General features: G+C 33.5%; 1 protein-coding gene across 1 annotated transcript in view; it reads right to left on the bottom strand.

Annotated features, from left to right (window-relative positions):
• The window catches only part of DDX10 (DEAD-box helicase 10), a 250,108-nt gene that overhangs the window by 13,243 nt on the left and 210,128 nt on the right, over positions 1-26,737 (bottom strand). Inside the window, exon 17 of the mRNA XM_031961102.1 lies at positions 25,387-25,523. Within this exon, the coding sequence (XP_031816962.1) occupies positions 25,387-25,523 (137 nt within the window). The remainder of the gene's footprint in view (positions 1-25,386; positions 25,524-26,737) is intronic.

The following is a 26,737-nucleotide window of genomic DNA, read 5'->3' as shown; positions in this document are numbered from 1 at the left end:
AATAATATTTATAAAGTATTTTGCAAACCTTAAAGTTCAATAGAAGTTAAAATTATTGTTATTATTGCTATTAACTATTATTTTCTTATCTTCTTTTCTACTGATCATAAAGAATGCCAAAACAATTAATTATGCTCTTTTGCTTTTTCTTTTGTTTCCTCCATGGTCCTACTCCACTGATCATTCTTTCTCTCTTTCACTGTCAATTTTTGTTTTAGCATTGGATCTCTTCCTTCTCTTTTACCCTTAAATTTTAATCTATTGTATTCCATCCCCCTTTCCACAAACACTGCCTCTACCCTAGACAAGGTCTTCAAAATCTCTTATCTGGACTCCTTAATGGCCGTGTACCTGTGTCCATTTCTCCTTGCCAATCTAGTTTTAAACAGCTGCCAAAATCATCTTCCTAATATAAAGTTCTGCCTTGTTCAAAAAACAAACAAACAAAAAAAAACAAAAAACAAAAAACAAACAAACAAAAAAAAAACTTAACTTACTCTATTGCTAAAGGATAAAATATAAACTCCTTAGCCTGCTATGTATAAGGCCCTGAAAAATCTGGCTACAATTTCCTTCTCTAGCATTATTTAATATTTTTCCATTTCATCTACCTTATCTATCCAAACTTGTCTACTAGATATTACTTGATGTTGTTTTGTTCTTTCCCACAAATGCATTTAACTAAGCTGTGCTCTCATGCCTGAAACATCCTTTATTTCAATACTGTATCATATCTATTTTCTTTGAGCATAGAATATTTTATTATAACATATCAAGATGACACAAAGTATTTATTGTGAGAACAATGTTTTGAAAAGCCATAAAGCACTTTATAATATGTGCAATATTGCTGTGCCTTAATAATCATATGGTAAAAGCCTGCTTTACTTCCTTGTGTTAACATTTCAAGTTTAACTTTCTTATTGCTTTATTGTTAAGCCAATATTCTAAGGATACTGGTACATGGACATGAGCAATCATAAAGTATTCCTAATTCTTTTTCTACCTGCGAATTTCTAGGTAAAATCATATTATTTTCCTTCTTTCTATAATTTCTAGATACAATCTATAAATTCTAAAACCTAATTCAACCTGTGAATTTCAAGATAAAATCCTCTTATTTTTCTTCTTTCTATAATTTCCCTCCTGCTCTCCATAGTATCTGATTTTTACAGTTTTGCTAGGTACTGTTCTACTGTTCTCTTAATCAGCTTGGCAACTTTCTTATCAAAAAACTCTCTCTGAAATGAGTTGTCTCTTTCTAAGACCTATCATTTTGGTATCTTAAATCATGAGTCAGGAAGCCAAATAGTTCTTTAGCACCATCACTTTAGCCAGCTGTTAACTTCATATATCCCTCTTTCCAAAGTTCTAGTCACAAAATCAGAACTCCAGAGTGAAATAGAATTTCAGAGACAACCTAATCCAACAAATATCTGAATTCTAAGTTCTTCCTGACAAGTGATAATCCACCTTTTTTCTTAAAGAGTATCAGTGAAGGTAAACCTTATGAGGCAGCCCATGAGGCAGCCCATTCCATTTTTAGAAAGTTCTAATTGCTAGGAGGCTTTTTCATAAAGCCAAAAATCTATGTCCCTGCAGTTCTAATCCACTACTTCCTAGTTCTGTCCTTCGCACCCAACCAAACAAAACAAATATTAAAGTCCTTTAAACAACTGGGAGTACTTTCTCCCCCCAATCCCACTGCTTACTATGTTCTTTTTTAACCTTCATATGAGAGAAGAGATGAATCTCACTTACACTCAAGCTATTCAACTTCTTAATAAATATTCAAAAGTCATTAGACATAAATTTCATGTTTTATTGTTTGAAATCTATAGATTTTAGTCAATATATGAAAACACTACAAGTGATTAGCATTTTTTTTACTACAGTATAATTGATGAGTTTTAGCAGGGTATTAATGACATCTTAGCAACATACTCCATGAAGACTCTCTTAGTCATATTAGGTCTTTATGCAGTCTACTGCTTTAGTCACCAAGCACCAAGATGCTTCTTTCTTCAAGGGCTAGTAACAATTTGCCAGTATCTGTGGGTATTCCTCATTGCTCCTTAGATTCTTGAATATTATTTATTTTTAAAGTCAATATTTATCTTGTATGTGAAGAATTTTATATCTCCTGTATAGTTTTAGTATTTCATATTTTTTTCCCCTTTTCTTCCTCTTATTATGTTCCCCATTTGATTTTGAATCATTTTTATTTCTTCAGAACAATTTTCTTTCTGTCTTCCCTTATGGATTATTTCCTTCTATTTGGTACTACTTCATCTTTTCTAATAAACCAAAAAGGTACATGTGCTTTCTTAAGACCTTGCCACCTTGTCCTCGGGCAAGAAAATTAATCTAGATCATAACACTCTTAGATAGTGAATGCTTTCTGGCAGAAAGACAAATAAAGCACAGACTATACAAATCAACAGTTTCCTTGGTCTTTCTTCTAGACCTTAAATGTTGTCTATTATAATTTTTCCTGGGAAAAGTTTCAAATGGTTTCTTGCCTTAATAAGCTCAAGCAATATCAATTAGCTCTATGCAGTTCAGCTCAGCTAATTGGGTATCTTTAAGCAATCACTAGACACAACAAATAGAGGCACATCTATGAAAATATTTCATTCATCTGTTTTGCTGGATTGATTCATCTACTTCTGGATTCCTATTGTGCAAGAGGGGGGAAGAAATTCTGCGAACATCTTTAGTTTACCTCTCTTTTCTTCTTTTCTGCTAATATGCTCAATTATTTACAATTACCACTACTTTGCAGTTAGGCAATCCCAATCATCTTTTTTTTTTAAGTTTTTAATTTTCAAAATACATGCACAGATAGTTTTCAACATTTACCATTGCAAAACCTTATGTTCCAAATTTTTCTCTCTTCCTTTCCTTCACCCGTCCCCCTAGACAGCAAGTAATTCAATATAGGGTAAACATGTACAATTCTTCCACACACATTTCCACAATTATCATGCTGCACAAGAAAAATCAGATCAAAAAGAAAATAAAATGAAAAAACAAAATGCAAGCAAACAACAACAAAAAAAAAAGTGAAAATGCTATGTTGTAATTCACACACTCAGTTCCCACAGTCCTCTCTCTGGGTGTAGAGGGCTCTCTCTATCACAAGACCATTGGAACTGGCCTGAATCACCTCGCTGTTAAAAACAGCCACATCTGTTATAATTGATCATCACACAATTTTGCTGTTGCTGTGTACGATATTACTTCACTTAGAGTCAATATATGTAAGTCTCTCCAGGCCTTTCTGAAATCATTCTGCTGATCGTTTCTTACAGAACAATAATATTCCATAACATTAATATACCATAACTTATTCAGCCATTCTCCAACTGATGGGCATCCACTCAGTATCCAGTTTCTTGCCACTACAAATAAGGTTGCCACAAACATTTTTGCATATATGGGTTCCAATCTTAAGCAATATGTAAACAATAAAAATTATAAAATTATAATAATATATATTATATATATAATTATAAAATTATAATAATATATATTATTTTATAATTATATATATAATATAATTATAAATATATATATATATATATATATATTTCTCAGAGCGTAGTTCTAAGTAAGCCTTTGTATATTTTGCAAGGGCACCCACAAAACAATTGGTTTACCTAATTAGTCAGCAGTAGTATGAGTGATTCTATAGAGAATTCATTTGAAAGATTATAATGCAAAGTAAACTAAGGAGACAGTGATCATGCAGGACACCAACATATTGCTACAACATCATTTCTTCAGTGAAAGCCTCTTCCAATTGGATCAGCACTGTTTTATTTACATTCTAGTAAAATTGGTTGGGGGGAATTCAGACTCCATCTATTTAATGTTCACTGAAAACTTTATACTAATAACTCTCTTGATACCATTTTATGGCAGAAAATTTCAAAGTTAAGAAAACTAATCATTTTGTCTTTTGTTAAGGCCATAAAAATAACAGTTACAATATTAACACCTATTTCTTTTAGTTTTACTAAAAGCATTATTAAAAGGATCCATGTAATAAGGACCTACCTTTTAATGTGCATAACAGTATATCAATCTCCTAATTTCTAAGTTATGGCTTATTAGACTTAATTCAAAAGCTCTCTCTTTCTGGCCACCAATTCTTTTATATCCTATTATTGTTGTAAAATAGTAGTCTCTGATTTTCAATATAAAAACCATGTAATGCCTTGCAAACTAGGCCTGGGAATTTTATATTTACATCCATATCTCTGAAGTGACTTACGGTGATTGAATCCATTCCATAATTATAAAATTTAACGATAAAATATGTAAAATTACATTACTTCTTTTTCAACACAGAGATACCTCCACAATGGCTGATAGAGCACATTTCTTTAAAAAAAAGAAAAGAAAAGAAAAAACAGAAACATGCTATATTATGGACAAAAGTATTAAGAATATAAAAATGCTATGGTTGTGAAAAAAAATAGCAAGGAAAAAAGCTGCCAATGGGATCTTCGAAAAATCCTCTTAACCAAGGTCCTTAATTAGTTGTGCATTTCTCATTTTAAACACTATGCATGTATTAAAATATGTAGAAATAAAATACACAAATGGAAGCATGTAACATAAACTGACAATGACAAGGAAGTTTGACCTTTATTATGATGAATTTTTGTAAACTGATGCACCAAAGCTCATTAGAATAATTGGGTCCTTGCAATACCTAAAGTAAACATCTTAGCTCCACACACTGTTCATAGCTAATTAGAAAAAAAAGATATGAAACACAGAATGTGACATTAATCAGTCAGTCTAACAGTAGATCTCTTTCAGAATGCATAGTTTTATGGAACAAAACACTCATTAATATTAAGTTCATTGGGCAAAGAGCAACCTTTTAGCCAATTATTTGAACTATGATCTACAGCCTGATATAGACTATACAAAACTGTCAAAGGCAAATATCAAAAGTTCTAAACTATCAGAGAGGCACTGTTCTAAAACACATTCATAAATCTAAGTCAAAATGACTTTTTAAAATAAAACTAGCTCATTAGGTTATTTTAAAGTGAAACAGAACATAATTAGGGAATGAACCAGTGTCCAAGACAATCACTAACATTTCATTAAGTTTTAAGTCCTTGCCTTCCTCATCTTAATTTTTAAAAGACAATGGCAAATATAAGAAAAATACTATTCTCTGATGACCATTTGTACTCACTTCAAATCCTTCTAGCTCTTAACCCCCATATTTTTCCTATTATGAAGCATCTTTCTGAGCCAAATTACTTCAGAGCTATTCCTGATCATCCTATCCAAACTTTGTCTTATACTGAGGGATCTCTGCATATACTGTTCATGCAGACCAGAGGATTTCCATTTCCCTTCTTCATCTTTTAAAACCCAATTTAAATTTCTACTTTTCCAGAATCAGATTTAAAATCTATAGGTATCTCACAAAGCTCTGCTAACCACTGAAAAGGAATGAACTTGCTTTTGAACAAATGAACAATAAACTATCGGCAACTTTATTGTAAACCCTCACTTGTTTGTAAGGTAACCTATAAGAAGATGATTGTAAGATAGCCTGTTATTCCTTGTTAATATCTATAAATCAACAAACGATATTAACCATGACTATTCAATTGATCTTGGTCAATTCAACATTCGTGAAATTACAGTAGGTTAAGTTATTGCTAGATGGCTTTCCCTGTTTCTGTGTAGGAGTTGAGCTATGTATGATTGCCATCTCCTAAAAGTCTTGTGTACTATTAGATTTTGATGTCAAGTTGTTCAAAGTAATGGACACAGCAGACAAAAAGGTTGTGGTTGTGGTGACAATTACTCTGTACTACATGACCAATGAAAACTGTGCCCTTGGAATCACTGTGAGTCATCCCTTTCCTTTTTAGCAGGTCAAAATCAAAGACTGAGGCATCCTGACAGCTATATTCTTGAATGAAAAAAATGAAGTGTCCTAATTTATCCTTTCATTATCTTAAGATACTTGAAGGGAGAAATAAACCCTAAGAAAATGAGGACTGTCCAGAGCCGACAAAGAAATTAACAGGAACCCAAGACCAGAAAAACAAGGTTAGATACAATAAACATTAAAGTTAAGTACTACCTTTCAGGATAACTGAAATGCTTTTCTCCAGTATTGTACTACTTTTAGCTAGTGATGGCTTTCAGCCAATCAGCAATTACAACATTATGACAAGGGACGAATTATATTTATTTGGAATTTCTACTTTATTTTCTTCCAAAAAATATTTGACGTAAACGACAACAACAACGACAACAAAAACCCCACAACTAAATGCAGTATAAAATACAATAATGAAAATATGCAGAGGATGTTTAAAAGACAAAATAGAAAGAACAAAGAATAGATTTTATTAAGTATATAAGAACAGTTAATTACTATAGGTGCAGACCAAATGTAACCCTAAGTTTCTTGGCAAACAAAAGTAAATGCGAAGCAAAGTATATATGTAGTTTTCATTATCTATTTAAAAAAAAAAAAAAAAAAAAAAAGCATAGACTAGTCCCCCGCCCGAGGCAATTGGGGTTACTTGCCCAGGGTCACACAGCTAGAAAGTGTTAAGTATCTGAGACCACATTTGAACTCAAGTCCTCCTAATATCAAGGCTGATGCTCTATCCAATGTTGGAAAACTGTGACATGTCATGATTAAATGAGATAATGTACATGTGTAAATTTAATTTTTCAAAGAACGATAAGACAAAAAATCCATTATTTAGAAATGTGCTTACAATAATCAAATCTGTTTTAGATGACTCAGAATGCAGCTGTTAAGCTGCTGGTGTTATAGGTTACATGAATTGGTGTCTTCTTAACTGCTTCCTAAAACCTCTAACTCAAATGTCAGGGAACTTTTTCTAAGGGAAACATTTTCAATTTTAAAAACACAAACAAAAATAAAATTTACCTTACAATTAATTATGCTCAAATGTACCTTTCCCTAAAATACCTGTATTCACAATTTTAAAAAAATTCAACAAGCATGTAGAGGTTTTGCTTACCCCATTAAAGAGTACATTAAACACTAATGTCAGGAAGCAGAATTGTAATTACTGACTTACATCAGGGTTTTGCCACAGTCAATCTTTTATGATGAATGTGATTTGACATATTGCATTTAATAATTATATAATTAACAAATCACTTCATAATTAAAGGATTTTATTACTTTCACAAGATCAGTTGTACTTTTAGGAATTTTTGGCAATGAAAATGAACTCTCTAGTTAGCCAATGTTAAAGGATGACCTGAATATTCTCTCTGAATGCTTTTTCTTAGGTTCTACCAGAGTTCCTCCACTCCCTGCTGTCTCAAGTATTTCTGAAAAACTGTTTACTGTTGTAGTCTTTGCAGGCTCAGCATTTCCTGGATTAGGGAAATAAGCTTTGCCCACAAAACTATCAATATCACTAACTTCTTCCAATCGAGAAAGAGAGGAAATGATGGTGATAAGAAATTAAATTAGAGGAATCCTTTGACATTAATACTAACTTATCACTACTGACCAGTAAAACATTAAAGGGAACATTTTTTAAATAAATTTCCTGATCACTGATTGTGACAATGAGAAGTTATCTTGTTTAATGAGAAGACATTCAGGAATATAGTTTGTTTATGTATGCTAATTTAGTAGTGTGAGTTAATTAACTATTACAATAACTCCTGATAGCTTACAACATTTTATGCAATAAGCCCCTGCCAATTCATGAAACTTGTTTTTACTAACTTTATGCTAAGTGTTTGAAGGGCATTCAAGTTTAGATATGACAAGATCACTGCTTTCCTGGATATTACAGTTTCTTGGGGGAAAGAAAGACATACAGATATCTATGACAGGATGAGAAATCAATTGGTTGAAATACACAGAACTGCTTACAGCACAAAGTTATGTCCAGAATCACAGAACAAGTATTTGTATGTGTCAGACTTGCACTCAGATCTCTTCACTTTGAAGCCAGTTCTAAATCCACTATACTATGCTAGTATCCAAGAACTGTAGACCAGCTCTCTCTATAGGATGATATAATGCATTTCTATGATAATAACATATTAGTACAGAATAAAACACACTTTAAGATCTGAGGAGGAAAGTTTTTACTGACAAGTAGGAATTCAGGAAAAGACTTCATGGAGTAATTGACATAAATTGAGTATTTTTAAAATAAGTAGGAATTTAATAGGGAAGGAGAAGCAAGAAGAATATTCCAAATACAAAGATCATGAGTATTTCGGGAATAGAGATAAAGAGCAAAAGAAGTCTAGGGGACATGAAGTAGTTCAGTTTGTGTGGAGTACACAAGGCAAAGAGAAGAGAAAAGGAAGTGAAGGTTAATGGCATAATAAAAAATAAACCACAAAACACATCCCCCCTAAAACAAATTGTTCGCTTCAGGAAATAGGTACTGCTTATGCCACACATTTTATATGAGTATTATGAGGCTCAAATAAGACAGTACATTCCAAGTATCTTACTGTGCTATACATTAAAAGTCTTATGAAATTAGATGTTTAATAAATGCTTTTTATGATGATGGAAAGTGAAAATTATGTTGACAGCTATTACCACTCTGTGTACAGATATTCACATGTATGCTTATAATCTAGCCCAATTTCATTTCAGTTTTGTGCTAAGCAGATAGTTAATTTCATCAAACTTCTGTGAGAAGCTGTACTGCCAGGTTTAGGACTGATGATCTGCAGCAAGAGCAGCAGGACATAAAGGTCAATGTTATAACCTATGATGCAATAGTGTGAGGATACAGGAAATTCAATTCAGAGTGTCCCGGTTCCCAAGACCATGATCTATATCTTCTCTTGAATTCATTTCCCAAATCAACCGCTTTATAGACAAATATTTCGAGAGGCTATTTTCACAGCATCACAGATGGTTTATATTCTAGCATATGAGTAGAAGGAGGCTGATAGAATGGAGAGATAAGCAAACTGATACTATCTGAACTAAAGGAATTCTTGGTTCTGATACCTACAATGCTCCTTAATTGGGTTTTTAAAATATATTCTAAATGTATTTTTTACATGTGGATATGTTTCCCTCATTAGACTATAATAAAAATCAGATCAAACAGGGGGGAAAAATGAGAAAGAAAATAAAATACAAGCAAAGCAAACAACAACAAAAAGAGTGAAAATGCTATATTGTAAACCACACTCAGTTCCCACAGTCCTCTCTCTAGATGAAGATGGCTCTCTTCATCACAAGATCATTGGAACTGATCTGAATCATCTCATTTTTGAGAAGTCCCTCCTTCAGGCCAGATGTTGCTACATTTTTAGCTTTATATACTTAATGCCTGACACATAGTAGGTACTTGATAAATGTTTGGTTAAAAACACTCCATGACCTCAGGCTGGCTTCACTAAATCAATAACTTAAAAGGAAAATGAGGAAGATATGTCACATATTTATCCCTTGATTTATGTTCATTAGTGAGCCTGCTATGAAGGTGAAGACTACTCAAAGATCAATAACACATTTAGTTAAGTGATATATGAAATCATTCCAATATAAACAGGTTTTGTTTTTCTTCTCTTCAATAAACCAGAAATGAAATATCTGGGCTACAAATGGCTAATGAAACTGAGGTCATTATACTAGCTTAAGTATAAGAATTTTTTTTAGCTTTTTATTTTCAAAATACATGCAGGAGAGATAGTTTAACATTCACCCTTGCAAAACCTTGTGTTCCAGATTTTTTTTTCTTTCTCTTCCCATCTTCTCCCTTAAACAGTATGAAATTCAATATATGTTAAACATGTTCAATTCTTCTACACAGAAATATTTAGATTTTATGTACTTTATATAGGTTGTTTCATGCATAATAGCTCAAAAAAATCTTGTTACGGTTATTATTAGTTCACTTAGCAGATTTTTTCCTCTCCCAAGGATAAATTTACAATTTTGAAGTAATACTAAAACTTCCATAGGAAATATATCAATGATCAAATTCAAAATTTCATTGAATCCATGTAAAATTATATATCCCATTCTTGTCAAGAGAAGAAAGTAAACATATGTTGTTGGAGAGAACAAAGTGCTTTTTTTTTTTTTTTTTTTTTTGGTGCCACCTGGTTGGTTAGTTCTAGATCTTCTGTATCATTAATTTGTGGTGTTGGGGAGGTTTTGAGGGGAGGAGAAAGGGATTCCTAAACCTAAGGGCACTGCATATGCAGGTCCAGAAATAAAACACAAACTACTACAAGGCTTCAATGAACTTAAAGCCCTTGTCCTGTACTGCAGTGCCTAAATATAGCTTGCTTTTTTCAAAGAAAAACAAATCAGCTGAAGTTGCTGACTGAGTTAAACTGCATACAAGCCAGTGATTGGGTAGTTGTAAGGAAGGGAGTGAGGATTATTTTGAATGTATGGAGAGACCCTGGGGTACCCTCCTGGAATTGTTAATTCAGCTATTACTTTTTAACTTGTAAATCACACAAAATTTAAAATGATAACTAAATGTATGTATGTATTACATACATAATTACTATGACAGCAAGAGTACAGTACCTGAATGACTAGTCTGTTATACTATCTGCATAATACTTCCCCCTTCTTGCATGCCATCTCAATTGATATTTCTCCAATGAGCACTTTTCTAAAGATTTTCAAGCTAATAATGAACGAATCTGCTAACAAAATAGAGCTATGAAAACTTACAAATGATCTCTCCCTTAAGGACTGACATTTTGATATTCAAATATGTTGTGCCACAATTTTTTTTCCATATCATAAATTTTAATTTACAAGGCCATGGCAAGAGTCTTAATGAAGATTAATTACTGCAGTTCCTTCAATAAAGCCCATTGCATTCTCCTCATTACTATAAGAATGCTATTGCATATAGAAATAGTAATGCAAATATACCAGGCTATATTAACTCTGTTTTCTGGCAATTCTATACTAAGACCAAATTTGTAAAAACAATTTCATCAGACTTCGTTACAGACATAACTTTGGAGAATTGGGACAAGATAGTAAAATATAACAGAGGTAAATGAGAAAAAAAGCATGTAACTGTGTAAATTACCCAATATATATGAACCTGACTCAGAGGTAATTTGAAATCATGACTCCAGACCCCTGTTCTTAACCATTTTGTGTGTGGGTTATGGATGCCTTTTGCAATGCTTTTTACATCATAACTGGAGGAAATGTCAAACTTCAGTTAGAGGTTGGTGAAAATAAAGGTTTTTTCCCCCATCCAATTTATGAACCCCTTGAAATTTATCTTGTGAAGTCTGTGGGTTCGAGGTTAAAAACCCATGTCTATAGAAATAAGCAGATATAATAAAATTATAAACTTCTGCCCAAACTATAACTAAGCACTCCATGAATTATATTTACAACCAGATAATTCTCTTCATGCTCTTTCATACCCGTTAACCCTTTGAATTTGTCTTTATTAACTATTTCTTTATTTGATCATAGGATTAAATCATAAACATAAAAATATTTTTTCAAAGCACAAGGTAGTACCTAAAAGTTGGTTGAGTAGTATAACCAGTAAATGATACAAGAATTTAGACTAAGAGATCTTAACATCCTGAGATGATAAAGTCTTTAGAGAGGCAATAAGACTTGAAAGAAGAAATAAGATTGCAATTAGAGAAAAGATAGGAATATACTGTAGACAATGGGAATGCCAGAAATAAATGAGATGATTCCCCCTATTTTTAGTTATCATTTTAAATTTTGTGATTAACAAGTTAAAAAAAAATGCTCTACTAATCAAATATTTTATTAAAGTAATTAATATAAAATGCAATTTTAAATAAAATTTAAAATTTTTATTTTTATGGTCATGCAAAATAAATCCCTATATTAGTCATGTTTGAAAAAATAAAGAGAGAAAAGGAAAGTGAAGGGGAAGAGGAAGAAAGGAAAGAGGAAAGTGAAAGAGAAAGGGAAAAAGAAGGAAAAGAGAAAGGGAAGGGGAAGGAAAAGGGAGAGGAAAAAAAGAACAAAGTGGAGCAAAGTGGAAATTTAATCTGTACTCTTGAATCTATCAATTCTATATCTGAAGCTGGACAGCATGTTTTATCACTAGTCCTCTGGAATGATGGTTGATCATTGTGTTGATAAGAATTCCTAAATTTTTCACAATAATTCAGTGACACAGTGTTGCTGTTATTATATACAATGTTCTCCTGATATCTTCTCCCTTTACTTTGTATTAGTTCATACAAGTCTTTCCAAGTTTTGACAAATGTGTTAAACAACACCAGTCCAATGATAGGTCCCACAGCCAGTTAACTAACTACTTTCCAGGTAACTTCTAAACATTAATGACTATTCTTTGGTTCTGACTATTCAGCCAGTTTTGAATCCATTTAGCCATCTAGCCCATGTCACTCTCTATTCTGATATTGCCAAATTCTTTTCTCATAATCAGGTATAGTTTCTTTTATTCTTCAACTGTTTCTGTCATATCTGACCTTTCATGACCTCATTTGGAGTTTTCTTGGTAAAAATACTAGAGTGATTGGCTATTTCTTTTTTTAGTTCATTTTACAGATGAGGAGGCTAAGGCAAACAGAGATATAAATGACTTGCCTAGGGTCATATAGTATTTGAGGTTAAATTTGAACTCGGGTCTTTCTAACTTTCTAACTTTTTTTCTAACTTTCTAATTCTATTACCTATATGTCACCAAGCTGCCTTAAATTATTTTTGTTGTTCAGTCATGCCTAATTCTTCAAGACACCATTTGGGATTATCTTGTCAAAGACACTGAAATGGTTTGTCATTTCCTTTTCCAGCTCATTTTACATATGAGGAAACTGAGGCAAACAACTTAAATGAGTTGCCATGGATCACAAAGCTAATAAGTGTCTGAGGACAGATATGAACTCAGGAATATGTCTTTCTGATTCAAGGCCTGACGAATCTATCCACTGTGCTATAAGCTATTTCACTGAAAAAGCAAGTGGCCTGGACAATAGAGCCAAGAGAGATCATTTTAAAATTATTGAACCACTAATGGAAACTTAATACAGATTAAAACCTAAATTTTTTACTTTATTTCACTTGGGGTTTTTTGGGGGGTGAGGAGATATATCTGTTTTCTGGCACATGGATAATATGGAAATGTGGTATGGCTGAACATGTATAACCTATATCAAATTGCTTGCCTTCTCAATTGAAGCAAGAAAGGAGAAAATCTGGAACTCAAAATTAAGAAATGAATGATAAATTGTTTTTACATGTATTTGGGACAATATCAAATATTTTAAAAATAAGAAAAAAGAAAATATAATAGAAAATGTCCCAAGAAAAAGGTAACTAACATTGACCCCAATGTTAGATTTTAATAATTTCAATAGCCTTAGGGAAGGAAAGAAAACCTGTGGTTTAATCTCATTCCACAGAGTCCTAGAACTTTCATTTAGCATGCATAAAAGTCAATGCCAGTTCTTAGGTCACAGCTTGCCTACCTCTGATGTAAAGCAGAATAGCAGAGGAAACATTAGCCCCACTAAAACAGCTGGTACCTCTGCACAGCAGGGTCAGGCTGACAATCCTCTCTGAACAGCAAAGCTGACACAATTGTGTTAGGAAGAAGCTGAGCCGACACTGTTACTCTCTCCACAGGAAAATGGCTATCATAAATGCAGCAACTTACCTGCCAAGCTAAGGTTACTCATCCTAACCTTACGGAATCTCCACTTATGTGACCAAGAATTCATTTCCTCAGTCAAGTTGACTGAAACGTGAAAGAATGACAAATACAACAAATGAAGCTACAAGTGAGAACGGCTAAAGTTAAGAATGGCTAATGGTTAGCTAAACAGGCTCAGAAATCATACCCATAAGTCAGATGTGATATGACAGAAAAATAAATGGCAGTAGGCAATCATTAAGGATGGAAAAGAAGTCAAGGGACTACTATCTTAATACCAAATTGATTAACAGATTTTTCTCCCCAGATGAAATAAATGACATTTCTTTTTCTTTGTAAGACCCCAAGAAGTTCAATTCAACCCATACTTGCAATCTACTTTGGATATCTTACTACCCATTAATATAGATTCATGTTGGGGATGGGCTAGAACTGTGACTTTACTGATTTAGTGAACTCCAGGATAAGGAAATAACAATCAATATAGATTGGTAGCTTCTTTTGCATCAAGAGTTTTTTGCATCAAGATTTGCTGCTCAAGTCCAATGCCTAGTATGTGTCAGAAGTGGGATAAAAGCCCATGTCATACATTTTCTGTCTATTTCTAGAGTTCCAAACCTTATTAGTTCTTAAAGCTAAAATAAGGACATTAAAAATGTCTTCTAGTAAGGCAGTTCAGTAAATCTCTCATACATAATTCAGCATTAATCTTGACAACAAATCAACAAGTTTAGTTTCTGAATACTTAGGCAAATAACATTTTTACAAATATGAAAAGGGTCTGCGCTCTTAAAAGTTCATTCTTCTAAAGAAGATTCTTGAAAGAACAATACAAGAGATGCATAACAGCGAACAAAATCAATATATAATAGAATCATGCTTTGTTTCTACTCACTCCACAAACTTCTGGATTCATAAATAACTAAAAGTTTACAAAGGCCAAACTCACAATATGGTTAGTGAAGCTGCTGTCATTACTGAACTTGGAGTAAGAAAAGGCTTTTTCAAAAAACCAGAGTATTTACCACAATATGCCTCAAAGATCCATTTTCTCCAGAAAAACATTGGAGAGGAAAAAACAAAATAATGTCATTTCGAAATTTTCATTAAACTCACTGAATTTTTAAGTGAAAAATTAACTACAATGAACCTCATTGTTCGAATTACATGGATAACATTTAATGAGTTGGGTCCAGTTGAATGGTAAGAATAATTGGCTTGCTTTTGGAAAATTGTCCAATATTCCTAATGATCTCAAACTGTCCCTCCCTTCCCCTTGTAAGACCTATCTTTGTACATGTTAGTATTTTCTATGTGATGATGCTAAAAATGGCTTTCAACCATGGAATACTTTAATTTAAAAGCAACCATAAAATTATAACTTTACATTTGGAAGGGATTTGAGAAATCATTTTTCCAGAACTTTCTTTTTCAAGTTAAGGAAGTCCAGAGATGCAAGAAAGTAGCTTGCCCAAGGTTAAGCAGGTAGTTGCAGAGGAGCTAGGATTAGTTACACTCTTCTGTCTCCGAAAGCACTGTTCTTTATCCTGTACCTGTATCCTAATGCCTTCTGTAACAATCAAATTATGCCAGAGGTAGCTAGTCAAAAGTGTGGAAGCCAGAGTTCAAATCTGGCCTGAGGCACTTTACTGCTGTGTGCCTCAATTTCTTCGCCTGTAAAATGAGTCTAATACCTACCCCTCCCAAAGTGGTTGTGGGGATTAAGTGAGATGATAATTAGGATACTTAATACTTGTTCCTTCCCTCTCCCCACCCCACCCCCCACATGACCCAAAGGGAAGCAGGAACATGGCATGCCCAAATAGATTGTATTGATACTTTCAATGATATCCTAGATACCAGAAAAAAGCAAAGCCATCATAGAGGAAATTGCGATGGGCAAAGGAGCAGAACTGACCTTGGGTTACAAAGTACATGGTTTAAGTGCTATAAGAGTATCCAAAGAAATGCAAAAAGTCCTGGAAAAACAGCTACAGAATGTTAAATGGTTCCCTTCTGACAAGAGCTGTGAGAAAGCATGGACCAGAATCATAGTATTTGAAGTGGTGTGGATATCTAATGATCAGCTCCATTAGAGAGAATACCCACATTGAAATAAAAGCTACAATGAAGTATTAAAATACTGAAATTACATAAGTGATGTGATAGAATGAGTTTCATTTGCTAAGCACTGAGTCTAGAGACAAATTAGTCTCATTGACATGAAATCTATTTTGAAAGAGAAAAACATTCAAGCTTAGCATATCCTTGTTTCTAGTTCAGTTCTAGAAGACAAGATGAAAAAGTATAGGTTGTTTCTTGAGTGGCAAAATGATTTGAGCTCAAAAATGAAACAAATCAACCTATAGGAGGAGCATTCAACTGTTCCTGACTATAAACTACAGTCATAAAGCAAATGATATGCTCTATTTACATACAAATACATTTATCTGTATATGTATATGTGTGTATGTGTGCATATATATGTATGTGAAAAGCTGTAGCTTTTACACCAAAATTTTTAGTTCTTTCCCAACTGCAAACATATATTTGTTCATCTAAGATTAGCTCAGTCTGAGTTCAATCTAAAAATGCTGCAAAATAAAGATTAACACAAACCAGTGATGAATCCAATCACAACTCTGCTCTTTCCCATTTCTGTATTTGAAAAAGGTTGAAAGATTATAAATATTAGAAAATCAATTTAACTGGATAATGAATATTTAGAACACCCAGCTACTGCTTTTTGCACCATTCCCCACCACTGCAATTTTTTTGCCATATTAAAAATTTATATGAAGATAGCTTTAAATCAAATATGATGAATACTGTTAGATATAGAAAAGCTAATCTTAAATGCTCACAGACATTAATTAATTATCTGGTAGAGGTGTAGCTAAAAGGAAAAATTTTATTTAAAGAAGGTCCTTCCAGGTCTATATCTAAAATCCTAAAATTTTAACAAAAACATTGTTAAGGATCTCTATAGAGAATGAAATATAAGAGAAAATAAAACATGAAGAACAGGATGAATTGAGTATTTTTTGCCCTTTCTTAATATTTGAAAAGTAATAATGGTCTAATATTAAACTTAAGTAAAAACTTGTGATCCTTCTAAGCCAATAAAATGTGATACAGCATAATGTGATTTATACTAAAGTTCTGAGAATCAAACATAATTTTCCAGGCACCGAAATTGATGTGGCTGACATATTTTGCAGACCAATGAATTACATGATGTAATAATGACAGTAATAATGAAGGTGATAATATATTATATAGTACTTTAATGTTTCCAAAATGCCTTATAAACATAATGTCTCATTTGATCACCAAAACAATCACGTAAGTGATCCAGAACAAATAACATGATATATATTATACAGATGAGGTAACTGAGACTCAGAGACATACTTAGACAGTTATTTACAGAGGGTCACAAACTAGTAAATAACAGTTAGGGGATTTAGACTTTGGGTCTTGTGACTCCCAAGTCCAGGGCTCACTGTATTGTACCATGGGACTATCAATTAATTAATCATTAATCAAGATTCCTGAGTCATTGTGATTGTAATTCTAGAAATCCTTAAGGATCAGCAATGACTTACATTTTAATCTGTATTGGTTCTACAGCTCCAGGGTAGGACTAGGATTTTAGCATGGTTCGATATTAAAATCAATTTATAAGATAGATAAAGGAGAAAAAGAAGGCCAGAACATCAACAATCATTTAGTACATACATTCTTTAGTAGGCACAAAGCAAGAGGCAGTGTGGCACAGTGAATAAAGAGCTGGCATTCAAATGAGGAAGAGCTGAGTTCAAGTGCTGTCCCATCACCATAATCTGATTTTTCTTTTTCTTTCTTTCTCTTCCTTCCTTTCTTTCTTTTTTGCTGAGGCAATTGGGATTAAGTGGCTTTTCCAGGGTCACACAGCTAGGAAGTGTTAAGTGTCTGAGACCAGATTTGATCTCAGGTCCTCCTGACTTCAGGGATGGTGCTCTATCCACTGCACCACCTAGATGCCCCTTAATCTGATTTTTCAATGACTCTAGAAACACTCTCAGATAAAAAATTATAAACAAATTCCTGACTGAATGGGTTAAAGGAATTTTTATAAAAATGATTTTCAATGTCTTTATCTGTGTTCCAAAATGTATAAAACATAATTTTAAGTTCAAACATATTTAGAAACAACAAAGTACCTATGTGAAAGTGCTTAAGTTCAGCATTTACAAAATATGTCACTAAAATATCTAATTATTTCATGCATTCTGTTCCAACTAGCCAGGTAGCTCCCCACAGATAATATTTCATGTCTCAACATTTATGGCACAAGTGATCATGACTGGAATGAATTCCCTTCTTAAACCCACTTTGTTAAATCCCTAGATTCCTTCAAAGCACAATTTAGTTGCTGCCTCCTATTCAAATTTTTCTAATTTCTCTGGTTGTTAGAACTCTTTTTTCTTAAATTATTTTATATATGGTTGTATGTATGTACTTATACCTATATTGTATCTACTTAAGAGAATGTAAGCTCCTTAAACTTAGAAACTGCTAATTCCCTAAACCAAATACAACACTTACAAATAGTAATTACTTAATAAATCAATTGTTGAATTAAATATGTACAATTCATATATGTACTTGACTTGTGCTCCATAAATGATGGTACAAAGTATGGTATGATAAGGATAAATTGTTTTGCAAAAAATTGAAGGACCCAACATTCTTATCTCAGAGAATCAGAGAAGGTTTCACAGAGGAATGAGACTCGAAGGAAGCCTTGTAGGAATGTAATTATTCTGATAGGAAGAGACCAGGAAAGATGATGTTGTGCCTGAATGCAATAAGGCAGATAATGGTGGTTGTTGAGTTGAGTACCTAACAGTACATTTTGGGTAGGGGGACAGAAAGTAGGCTTGAGGAGAAGAGGAGAAGAGAGAGACAAAGACAGAGACAGAGACAGAGAGACAGACACTCTATTCTGGGACTGCTCTATAAGGAATGAGAGATCATGTTGTTATTTTTAGGAAAGTGGGTTTTTTAGTTTTTGGTTTTGGTCATTCTGATTTATTGTGTTGGAGTCTTGAATGTTAAAATAATTTGGCACTCTTACTTTCAGTCTTACAAATCATTCCAATCTGGCAAAAAAGCAAATCTCACTATTATGGTTTGCAGAAGACTAGTTTGCAAGGTAAAGAGCTTTGGAAGACTTCCTTGAAGGTCAGATGGTGACTTAAGATTCCAGCCATTTCAGTGGTGTCCAGCTCACACCAAACTATATTTTTTGCTTACTGTCTACTGACAAGCAATGCCTCTCTCCATGGCAAGACTAAGATGTTACTCATATTAAATATTTATAGGGATTACCAGAGTGAAAAAGGAAAAGGGAGGGAAGCCATCTAAAGGAAATATAGCCAAAGGAACATTCACTGGCTCCCCCCCCCCCCCCCCCCCCCCCCCCCCCCCCCCCCCCCCCCGTTCCTCCCCAATTCTAGGAAAAATAGCAAGCGGAAGATGAAAGCACACACCAGACAGGGAGCAAAATTTAAGATTTCAAAAACAAATAATATGGAGTATTTAATTTTACTTTTTTTTTTAAACTTTTATTTTAAATTTCCTCTGGATACTTTCATATGATTACTCATTTTCATTATTATGAAGAAAGAGATGAATACTACATCGACCATTTTATTCAAAAAACACTACTAAAGCATCAATCTACTCAGTGGTACTTTCCATGTTTAGAAGAGTTAATTTACCACTGAAAATGCCAAGTTTATTCTTAGGTGGAAAAATCTGATTATATCTAATATAACTTCCTACACAAAGAAGAACAACTCTCTCTTTGACTTCAGGTCTTCCATATCCTGTTGTGCCTATTCTTTGAGAGAAGTGAGGCATTCTACTCAGTAATGAACATTCTTATAACCTGGCTGTACTTTTCCCATTCCAATGACTCTGAACTCTTGCAGATCAATATTCAAACCAAAATATCCTCCCCATCACTACCATCCAATTCCTTATTCATATCTCCTTCAATCTTTCCACCTTCAAAGTTTTATCTTATCTCCACTCAGTCTTTCCATTTTACCTCTTGAATGCCTTTTCATCTTAAAATTTATTCCTCTTCTATTCCACCAACTATTTCTTACTGAAACCTCAAGGTCTCCTTACAACACAAAATTCTTTGGACACTCTTTTCATACATTCTCTTTGGCTCACAGTCTGAGGTGAGGAAGATGGAATACCTCTTGTTCCCCATTGCCACTTCCAAGATTTCTCTCTTTATCATTCAGTAATGTGTCTTTCTTTGAGATATATGCTATCTATATCCACCCAATTAAAATCCTAGTAGTTGTTGACTACAGACTCCCCATTTTTCCTCAATGACTTTCATACTTGGTTTAATTTTTCTTTCATGATTCCCCTTTTCTCAATGGCTCAATAGAAAGCTTTGACTCATATTTTACAGGGGGAAAATGAGACCATTTGTTGTGAACTTTCTTCTTCCCTCTTTCTTATCTCCTTTCACTCAGATGACTTCTGCCACTTCCTAATCTTTCACACTTTTATTTCACATAATGAAGGGGCCTTAACTCCTCACCAAAGACATCCCTTTACAGCTGTTCAAGTGATCCCATTCTCCTCCAACAGACTGTGCTTTCTGTCATCCTCACTGTGTCATTTATTTTCAATCTTTCCCTCTCTACTAGTTCGTTTCTTACTGCCTACAAATACACCCAAGTTTTCCTTATCATGAAAAAATATTTTTCTACATTTTTTCTATCCTTTATAGCTAAACTCTAAAAAGGCTACCTACAATAGATACATCTTCTTTCTCTCCTCTCACTCTATAACTGCTGACTCCTGAATTCCAACATTATACCCTTAGTCTGCAAAATCCAATGGCTTTTCCCCCCCTCAAGTCCCATTTTTCTTGACATCTTTGCAGTCTTTGACACTACTGATCATTCTTTCCTCCTTGATACTGTCTTCTCTCTAGGTTTTCAGGACACCACTCTTCTGGTTTTCCTCTCAACTATCTGACTAGTCTTCTTCTGCTGGATCTTCTTCCATATTATCACCTTTCCCCCAACTCTTTATCTGTAGGTATTTTTCAGGTCTCCATCCTAGGCGCTCTTCTCTTCACCCTTCATAGCACTTCAATTGGAAATCTCACCAGTTCCCATGATTTAATAATTATCTCCATGCTGATGATTCTTAAATCTACTGCAATCTCTCTGTTGACCAAAACCTGCCAATTTCATCTTTGCAATATTTCTCAAATATATCCCCTTTTCTCCTCTGACACTAGCACAGATCTGGTCACCTTATTCCTGGATTAATTCAACAGCCTACTGGTAGAGCTGAGTGCTTCAAACCTCTCCCCACTCCAATCCACCATTCATAAAGCTAAAATGCAGCTCTGTACCACGTCACCCACCCCCCCCCCACACACACACACATACACACTCAATAAACTCCAGTGGCTTAAATATAAAACTTTAGCATGCAAAGACTTTCATTCCTATTATGTACTCAGTCAAGTGACACTAGTTTCCTAGCTGTTTCACAAATAAGACCCTCTATCTAGCAGGTTTGAGCATTCTTTCTGGCTCTTCCCTACAGAATGTTCTCCCTCTTCCACTCTTATCAACCACCCTGGCTTCCATCAAGTCCTAACTAAAACCCCACCTTCTACAGGAAGTTTTTCTAATCTCTCTTAATTCAAGGGCCTTTCCTCTAATAATTATTGTTAAATTATCTCATATGTAGCTTGTTTTCTAGTGTCTCTCCATTATATGATAATCTCCTTAAGTGTTGAGATTGTCTTTTAGTTCAATTTGCATTCCTAGTATTTAGTATAGTGTCTTCAACACTGTGCTAAAAAAAAAAAAAAAAAAAAAAAAAAAGTATAGGATTTTTTTTGTTTTCATGATGCAATTCATTAAGAGAAGTAACTAGGCAGTAAAAATCTATTTCTATTTCATGAATAAGGATTCAATGGATGTTAAATGTTATGGGCTAGAACCCTATACTTAAAATAAGGATTCTTACAAGGTTCTAACTCAATGGAATTGATAATACAATGGTTATCTAGTTTAGCATGGTGATTAAGAGTTCTCTAAATTCAGTATGATTGATTTAATCTTACAACACAATGGTTCCCTACTGATATAATGATTGGCTTATACTCAGTATGATGAATGGATTTAACAGTAATAGAGCATATAAACTGGAACACAACCAGGGTGGGACTGAGAGACAGAGTTATTCCATAGTCCACCTTTGTGGTGGCTGGAGGCTGAAGCACAAGCCCTCAGACTCAGAGAGAGAGATTCATTCATCCCATCTCACACCACTGTGGTGGCAGGGCTCTCCTTAGTTTTTCTCTACTGAAACCAAGACTCCAGAAAGCCTCTAAGAAAGCTAGCCTGGCTCCAGGAAAGGAAACTAGATTGTGAAGGAGATAATAAAGGATTTGGACTTTAACACCTGGGTATTCTTGCTGTGATTAACCTGCTGAAAGATAGGCTGCTCCAAGACCTCCAGAAAACCAACCAAGAACACTACAGTTAAGTGATTGCATAAGATACTTAAGGTCACACAAGAGTCAGCTGCAAGCCCATACCTACAGACTCTAAATCTAGCCCTCTGGCATTCAAATCATTTCATAATGTAACTCAGCCTTTTTCAACCTTTCCAGTCTTCTTACACCATTCTGTATCACTTAGGATGGTAAGATGTCAAAAGATCTAAGGATGGCTTTACTTGGCTACAAGCAGTTTCTAGCTATTTCAGGCACAAAAGTTTTATGCTATTAGAATTCCCCCAAATGGCATCTTTTATTTCTTTCCCTAGCCTTGAGATTATGTGGTAGTGTCCTCAAACTCCAAGAATACAAAGTTATTTGCAATCTTCTACATAATATCATATGTACAAGATTCCTTGAAAAGTTGTGATGATGGGTGATATTATTGAATAAAATGTCCTTTTTCAAGTGACCACACAGTCCTTAGACATGACCTTGTCAAAAATTATGGGAAGGTATAATTGGATCTTCTCTACATATATCTTTTTGAGTTATCAACCACTTACTTAATTGGCATTTTTCAATTAATGGCTGGAGTTATACCTAACTTTGCCACCAGAACTGGCTAAGGCCTTTAAAAGCTGAGGTTAAAGTTGTTCTGAATGTTTTAAAATTAAGTCTGTGTTTTTAAACTACAGAACTCAAACTTGTCAGACACTGACCAGAAACATGATTCAAGGGATCTTGCCATACTAATACAACCTTCCATCAAGCTAACTGTATAAGGGCTTGAGAATCTGTGCTTGTGGCTATACATAGCATAAAACTGCTTTTTGTTAAAGGATACACCAATTAGAAACATGAAATAAGGCTTCTCACCAGGAGACCTGCTCACTGGAAGATGTTTGCTACTGTTGTGAAGGATATTCAATATGACTCCAAATGGGAGAGACTTCTCTATGAAAGGGGACGTCTTTCAAATGGCTCATGTTCATGACATTATACTTATTGCACTAAATGAGTCCTATCCATAATCACTTATAATCATATAAAGGAAAATACCCCCCAAATCAAATAATTGAAGAATGCTTACTGTCCAAACTATAATAGCATTTGGATGGATGGCTGACTGAAAGAGCTGGATCCTTTACTAATATATAGTTTGAACAGGTACATTAAAAGGACAAATAACTAGCCCTAGAGGTCTAGGAAGATCAGGTTGTCTTTGGGACAAGTACTTTACACAATGTCTTAAATGACTCCAAACCATTCTGTGAAAGAAAAGGTCTTATACTCTTGTTCTAAGGCTATTATAGTATGATTTTTTGCATGAATGTCTGAGTAGGATATCCAGGAGAAAATAGATAAGAACTTTACCGAATGAGAAAATTCAAATAGATTGTAAATTGAACCTTCAGAGAGGACTAAAGAATTATTCTTTTGTCCCTCTCTTCACACAAATACATAAAAGAATAATCAAGTCTTTGCTAAGAAAAGCAAAGATTTAGACAGTATAAGTTAAAATTATTCCAAAGACAATCCAGTCTTTTTTTCTTCTCCTAGACCTCTAGATTTAGTTAATTGTCCTTTTACAGTATTTTTTCCAATTAATATGTAGTAATGGATTCAGCTTCAGCAGCTATTCATCCAAATTCCATTGTAGATCTAGGTTATGAACTTGCAATCTGAATTCAAAACTGCTCTAGAATGTTCTATTTCCATATAATTCTGAACTCTGTCTCCCACGTGGACAATGCCATCATGCTTTTTAAAGCCTTTTAAAATTGCTTCTGAAAAAATTTAAAGTAGTTTTATCACATATTTTCGATTGCAATTATTGCCTTACCACTCAATTTTATATCTTCTTTTTTTAATTATCTCAATAAAGAAATTCAATAAACATTGAATAGGAACTGTATCATACTTAAAAAAAAATCCTTTAGTACTTCGCAAATTAGCAAGCAATGCAGCAGGGGGAATGGACAAACAACATTTAATACCCAGATTACATTAAAATTATGTGAAGGGGCATTCCCAATGAATACTATCCTGCTCAAGCACAATTTGACAACTAATTAATGCTTTCTCATTTTATACAATTTTGGACCATGTCTTCCCTTACATGCACCACAGAGGATCTACCAAATATATAGAAGTTCTTTTGGAACTTTTTTTGCTTTTAAGCATTTCATAGCTAACAATACAGTAGTCAGGCTATAAATCTGTTATTAACATTCACTACATGAATGGTTCACCTTTTTCAAGCAAGTTTCATAGTTGACATTTTTGACAACATTTGAAATAGCACTGAGACAGTGAAAGTCACGGAAAAAAAGAGGAACTATAACAAATGTATATAAAAATTACTGGACAAAATATAGAAAATAGTCTCTATAAATTACTGGCATAAGATTTGATAAAACTGTTTCAATGATTTTTTAAAAAATCAACTTTGCTCATGTCAATATGGTTATAAAGAGAAGCAGCAGTAGCTGTAAGATTCAACTATTTCTTCCTTAGGATAGTAAAACTAAGAATAGGACACCATGTTCAAGTTAAAAATAAATGTTTCAGTGAAGTCCTAGTTACCAAAATTGAAATCATGTGGACAGTGTGAAAAGAAAGTATATTTATATAAGAATATGTGCATAATAGTTATACTAGGTAGGACCCAATGATTTTAGTAAATCAGGATTTTCTCTCCAATATTAATACTCTGAAACATTTTGAAGGAGAATATAGTCATCTCTCATTAGGCAGTATGGTTTCCTTTGATGGTGTCACCTTCAAAAGAAAAGGACCACTACGTAACAATCTTTTAAATCTTCCTTAAGCTTTATACAGATTGTCCATTTTCTTGTTAGACAGTGAGTTCTTCACCAATAAAGGTCTTCTAGAAAAACCAAGATTTTCTTTTGCTGGGGATATAGGTATATAAATAGAGTCTCAATTATATTTTAAGAATAATCCAGAGGCCAAATGAAAAAAAAAAAAGACTAGGCAGAAGCATCATAGCAGTATTTTCTATGAGATCAGCAAAGCTGATGGAGGGAGAGAGAAGCACTTTTCACAGAAATATTTTTTAATAAAGTACTCTAGTTTTCAGAAGAGTGAACTCCTCCCCCCATAAATTACTGGCTGTCAAAATTAAATAAACTTTACCTCTCTTCATCTTCCATATCATCATCAGATGTTTCTTCATGGCTTCTGTGCTTATCAGGATCTGGGAGTGTACTTGGATCAAATTCACTATTGTCATCACTCCAATCCAGAAAGGCTTCCTCCTCTTCATCTTGAGCCTAAGGGGGAAAAAACAGGGTTGAAGAAACCATCTGGCAGAAAAGCTTGTCTCTTTCCCATCTGCACTTCATTTATAGCTACTAAGTCCATCAAACTTCTACTTATGATTTCAAATCAGGGGTCTTACATTTTTGTGGGAAATGTCCTTCAAATGCCTTCAAAAGTTTATTTCTAATTATTCTGAAATACATCATTTTTAAAAAATGAAATAGATTTAGATCTATTAGATTTAGATAAATTTAGATAGATTAGAGTTAGATAAATCTAAATAGATTTAGAAAGTAAATCCTTACTACTGCCATCAATATTCAAAAGTGAAAATTTCAGTTATATGAGTGGTCAGAATACACCATGCAGATTTATTAGGAAGTTCTAACTGACTCAAAGTGACTAGAAAAGCTCTGTGTGAATGAACAGTGGCTGATTTTAATATCCTATTCAATAAACTTTTGTTTTCTTATCAGGAAGAAAGGGAACTTATTCATTCTCTATCCTATAAGTTACCATCAGGAAAACTATTTTTAAACCCAACAGTGTTGTAGTATTAAAGAAACATAATATATAAAGTGAACTATTAAATTATTATTGTAAATAACTATAAAATCAAACCAGTTGTAAATATTTTCTTCACATTTATTCTCAAATAAATGGATGTTTCAAAACTATAGATATTTCATCACACACACACACACACACACACATGCATAAGTCATTAAAATTTTCCTGTTTTATATCCAAAATGTATAAGATCATAATGTAACCTCAGTTCTGATTAAAATTGATCAATTTTGTAAGCTGATTTACAAGAAACGACATGGACAAACAAGACTCCTATTAATTCTGATATATTATTTCAATTAACAAACATTCACTAAGCATTACTTTGTGCTACATAATGCAGTAAGTGTTGGGAATACAAAAATGAAAAGCCCTGATTTTCAAAAGCTTACATGCAAAACAGGAAAGACAAAATGTCCACATAAAAATATATATTGGATATATTCACATTCCATGTCCTGAGAAGATGGTAAAGAGGAGAAATAGCTGGGGGGTGAGGGATTGGTTTGGTGGAAAACAAAGAGGCCCATTAAAAATAAAATAAAAAAATCTTTAGATATACATTTAAATTATGAATACCTGACACAATCAATGGGCTTAAGATGGATGTGTTCTTTTTGCCCACTAGATAAAACAAATATTACCACACAGATTT

The sequence above is a fragment of the Sarcophilus harrisii genome, chromosome 3, assembly GCF_902635505.1.
Source record: "Sarcophilus harrisii chromosome 3, mSarHar1.11, whole genome shotgun sequence".
NCBI lineage: Eukaryota > Metazoa > Chordata > Mammalia > Dasyuromorphia > Dasyuridae > Sarcophilus > Sarcophilus harrisii.
The sequence above is the reverse complement of the archived record's forward strand: the minus strand, read 5'-3'. Positions and strand labels throughout refer to the sequence as shown.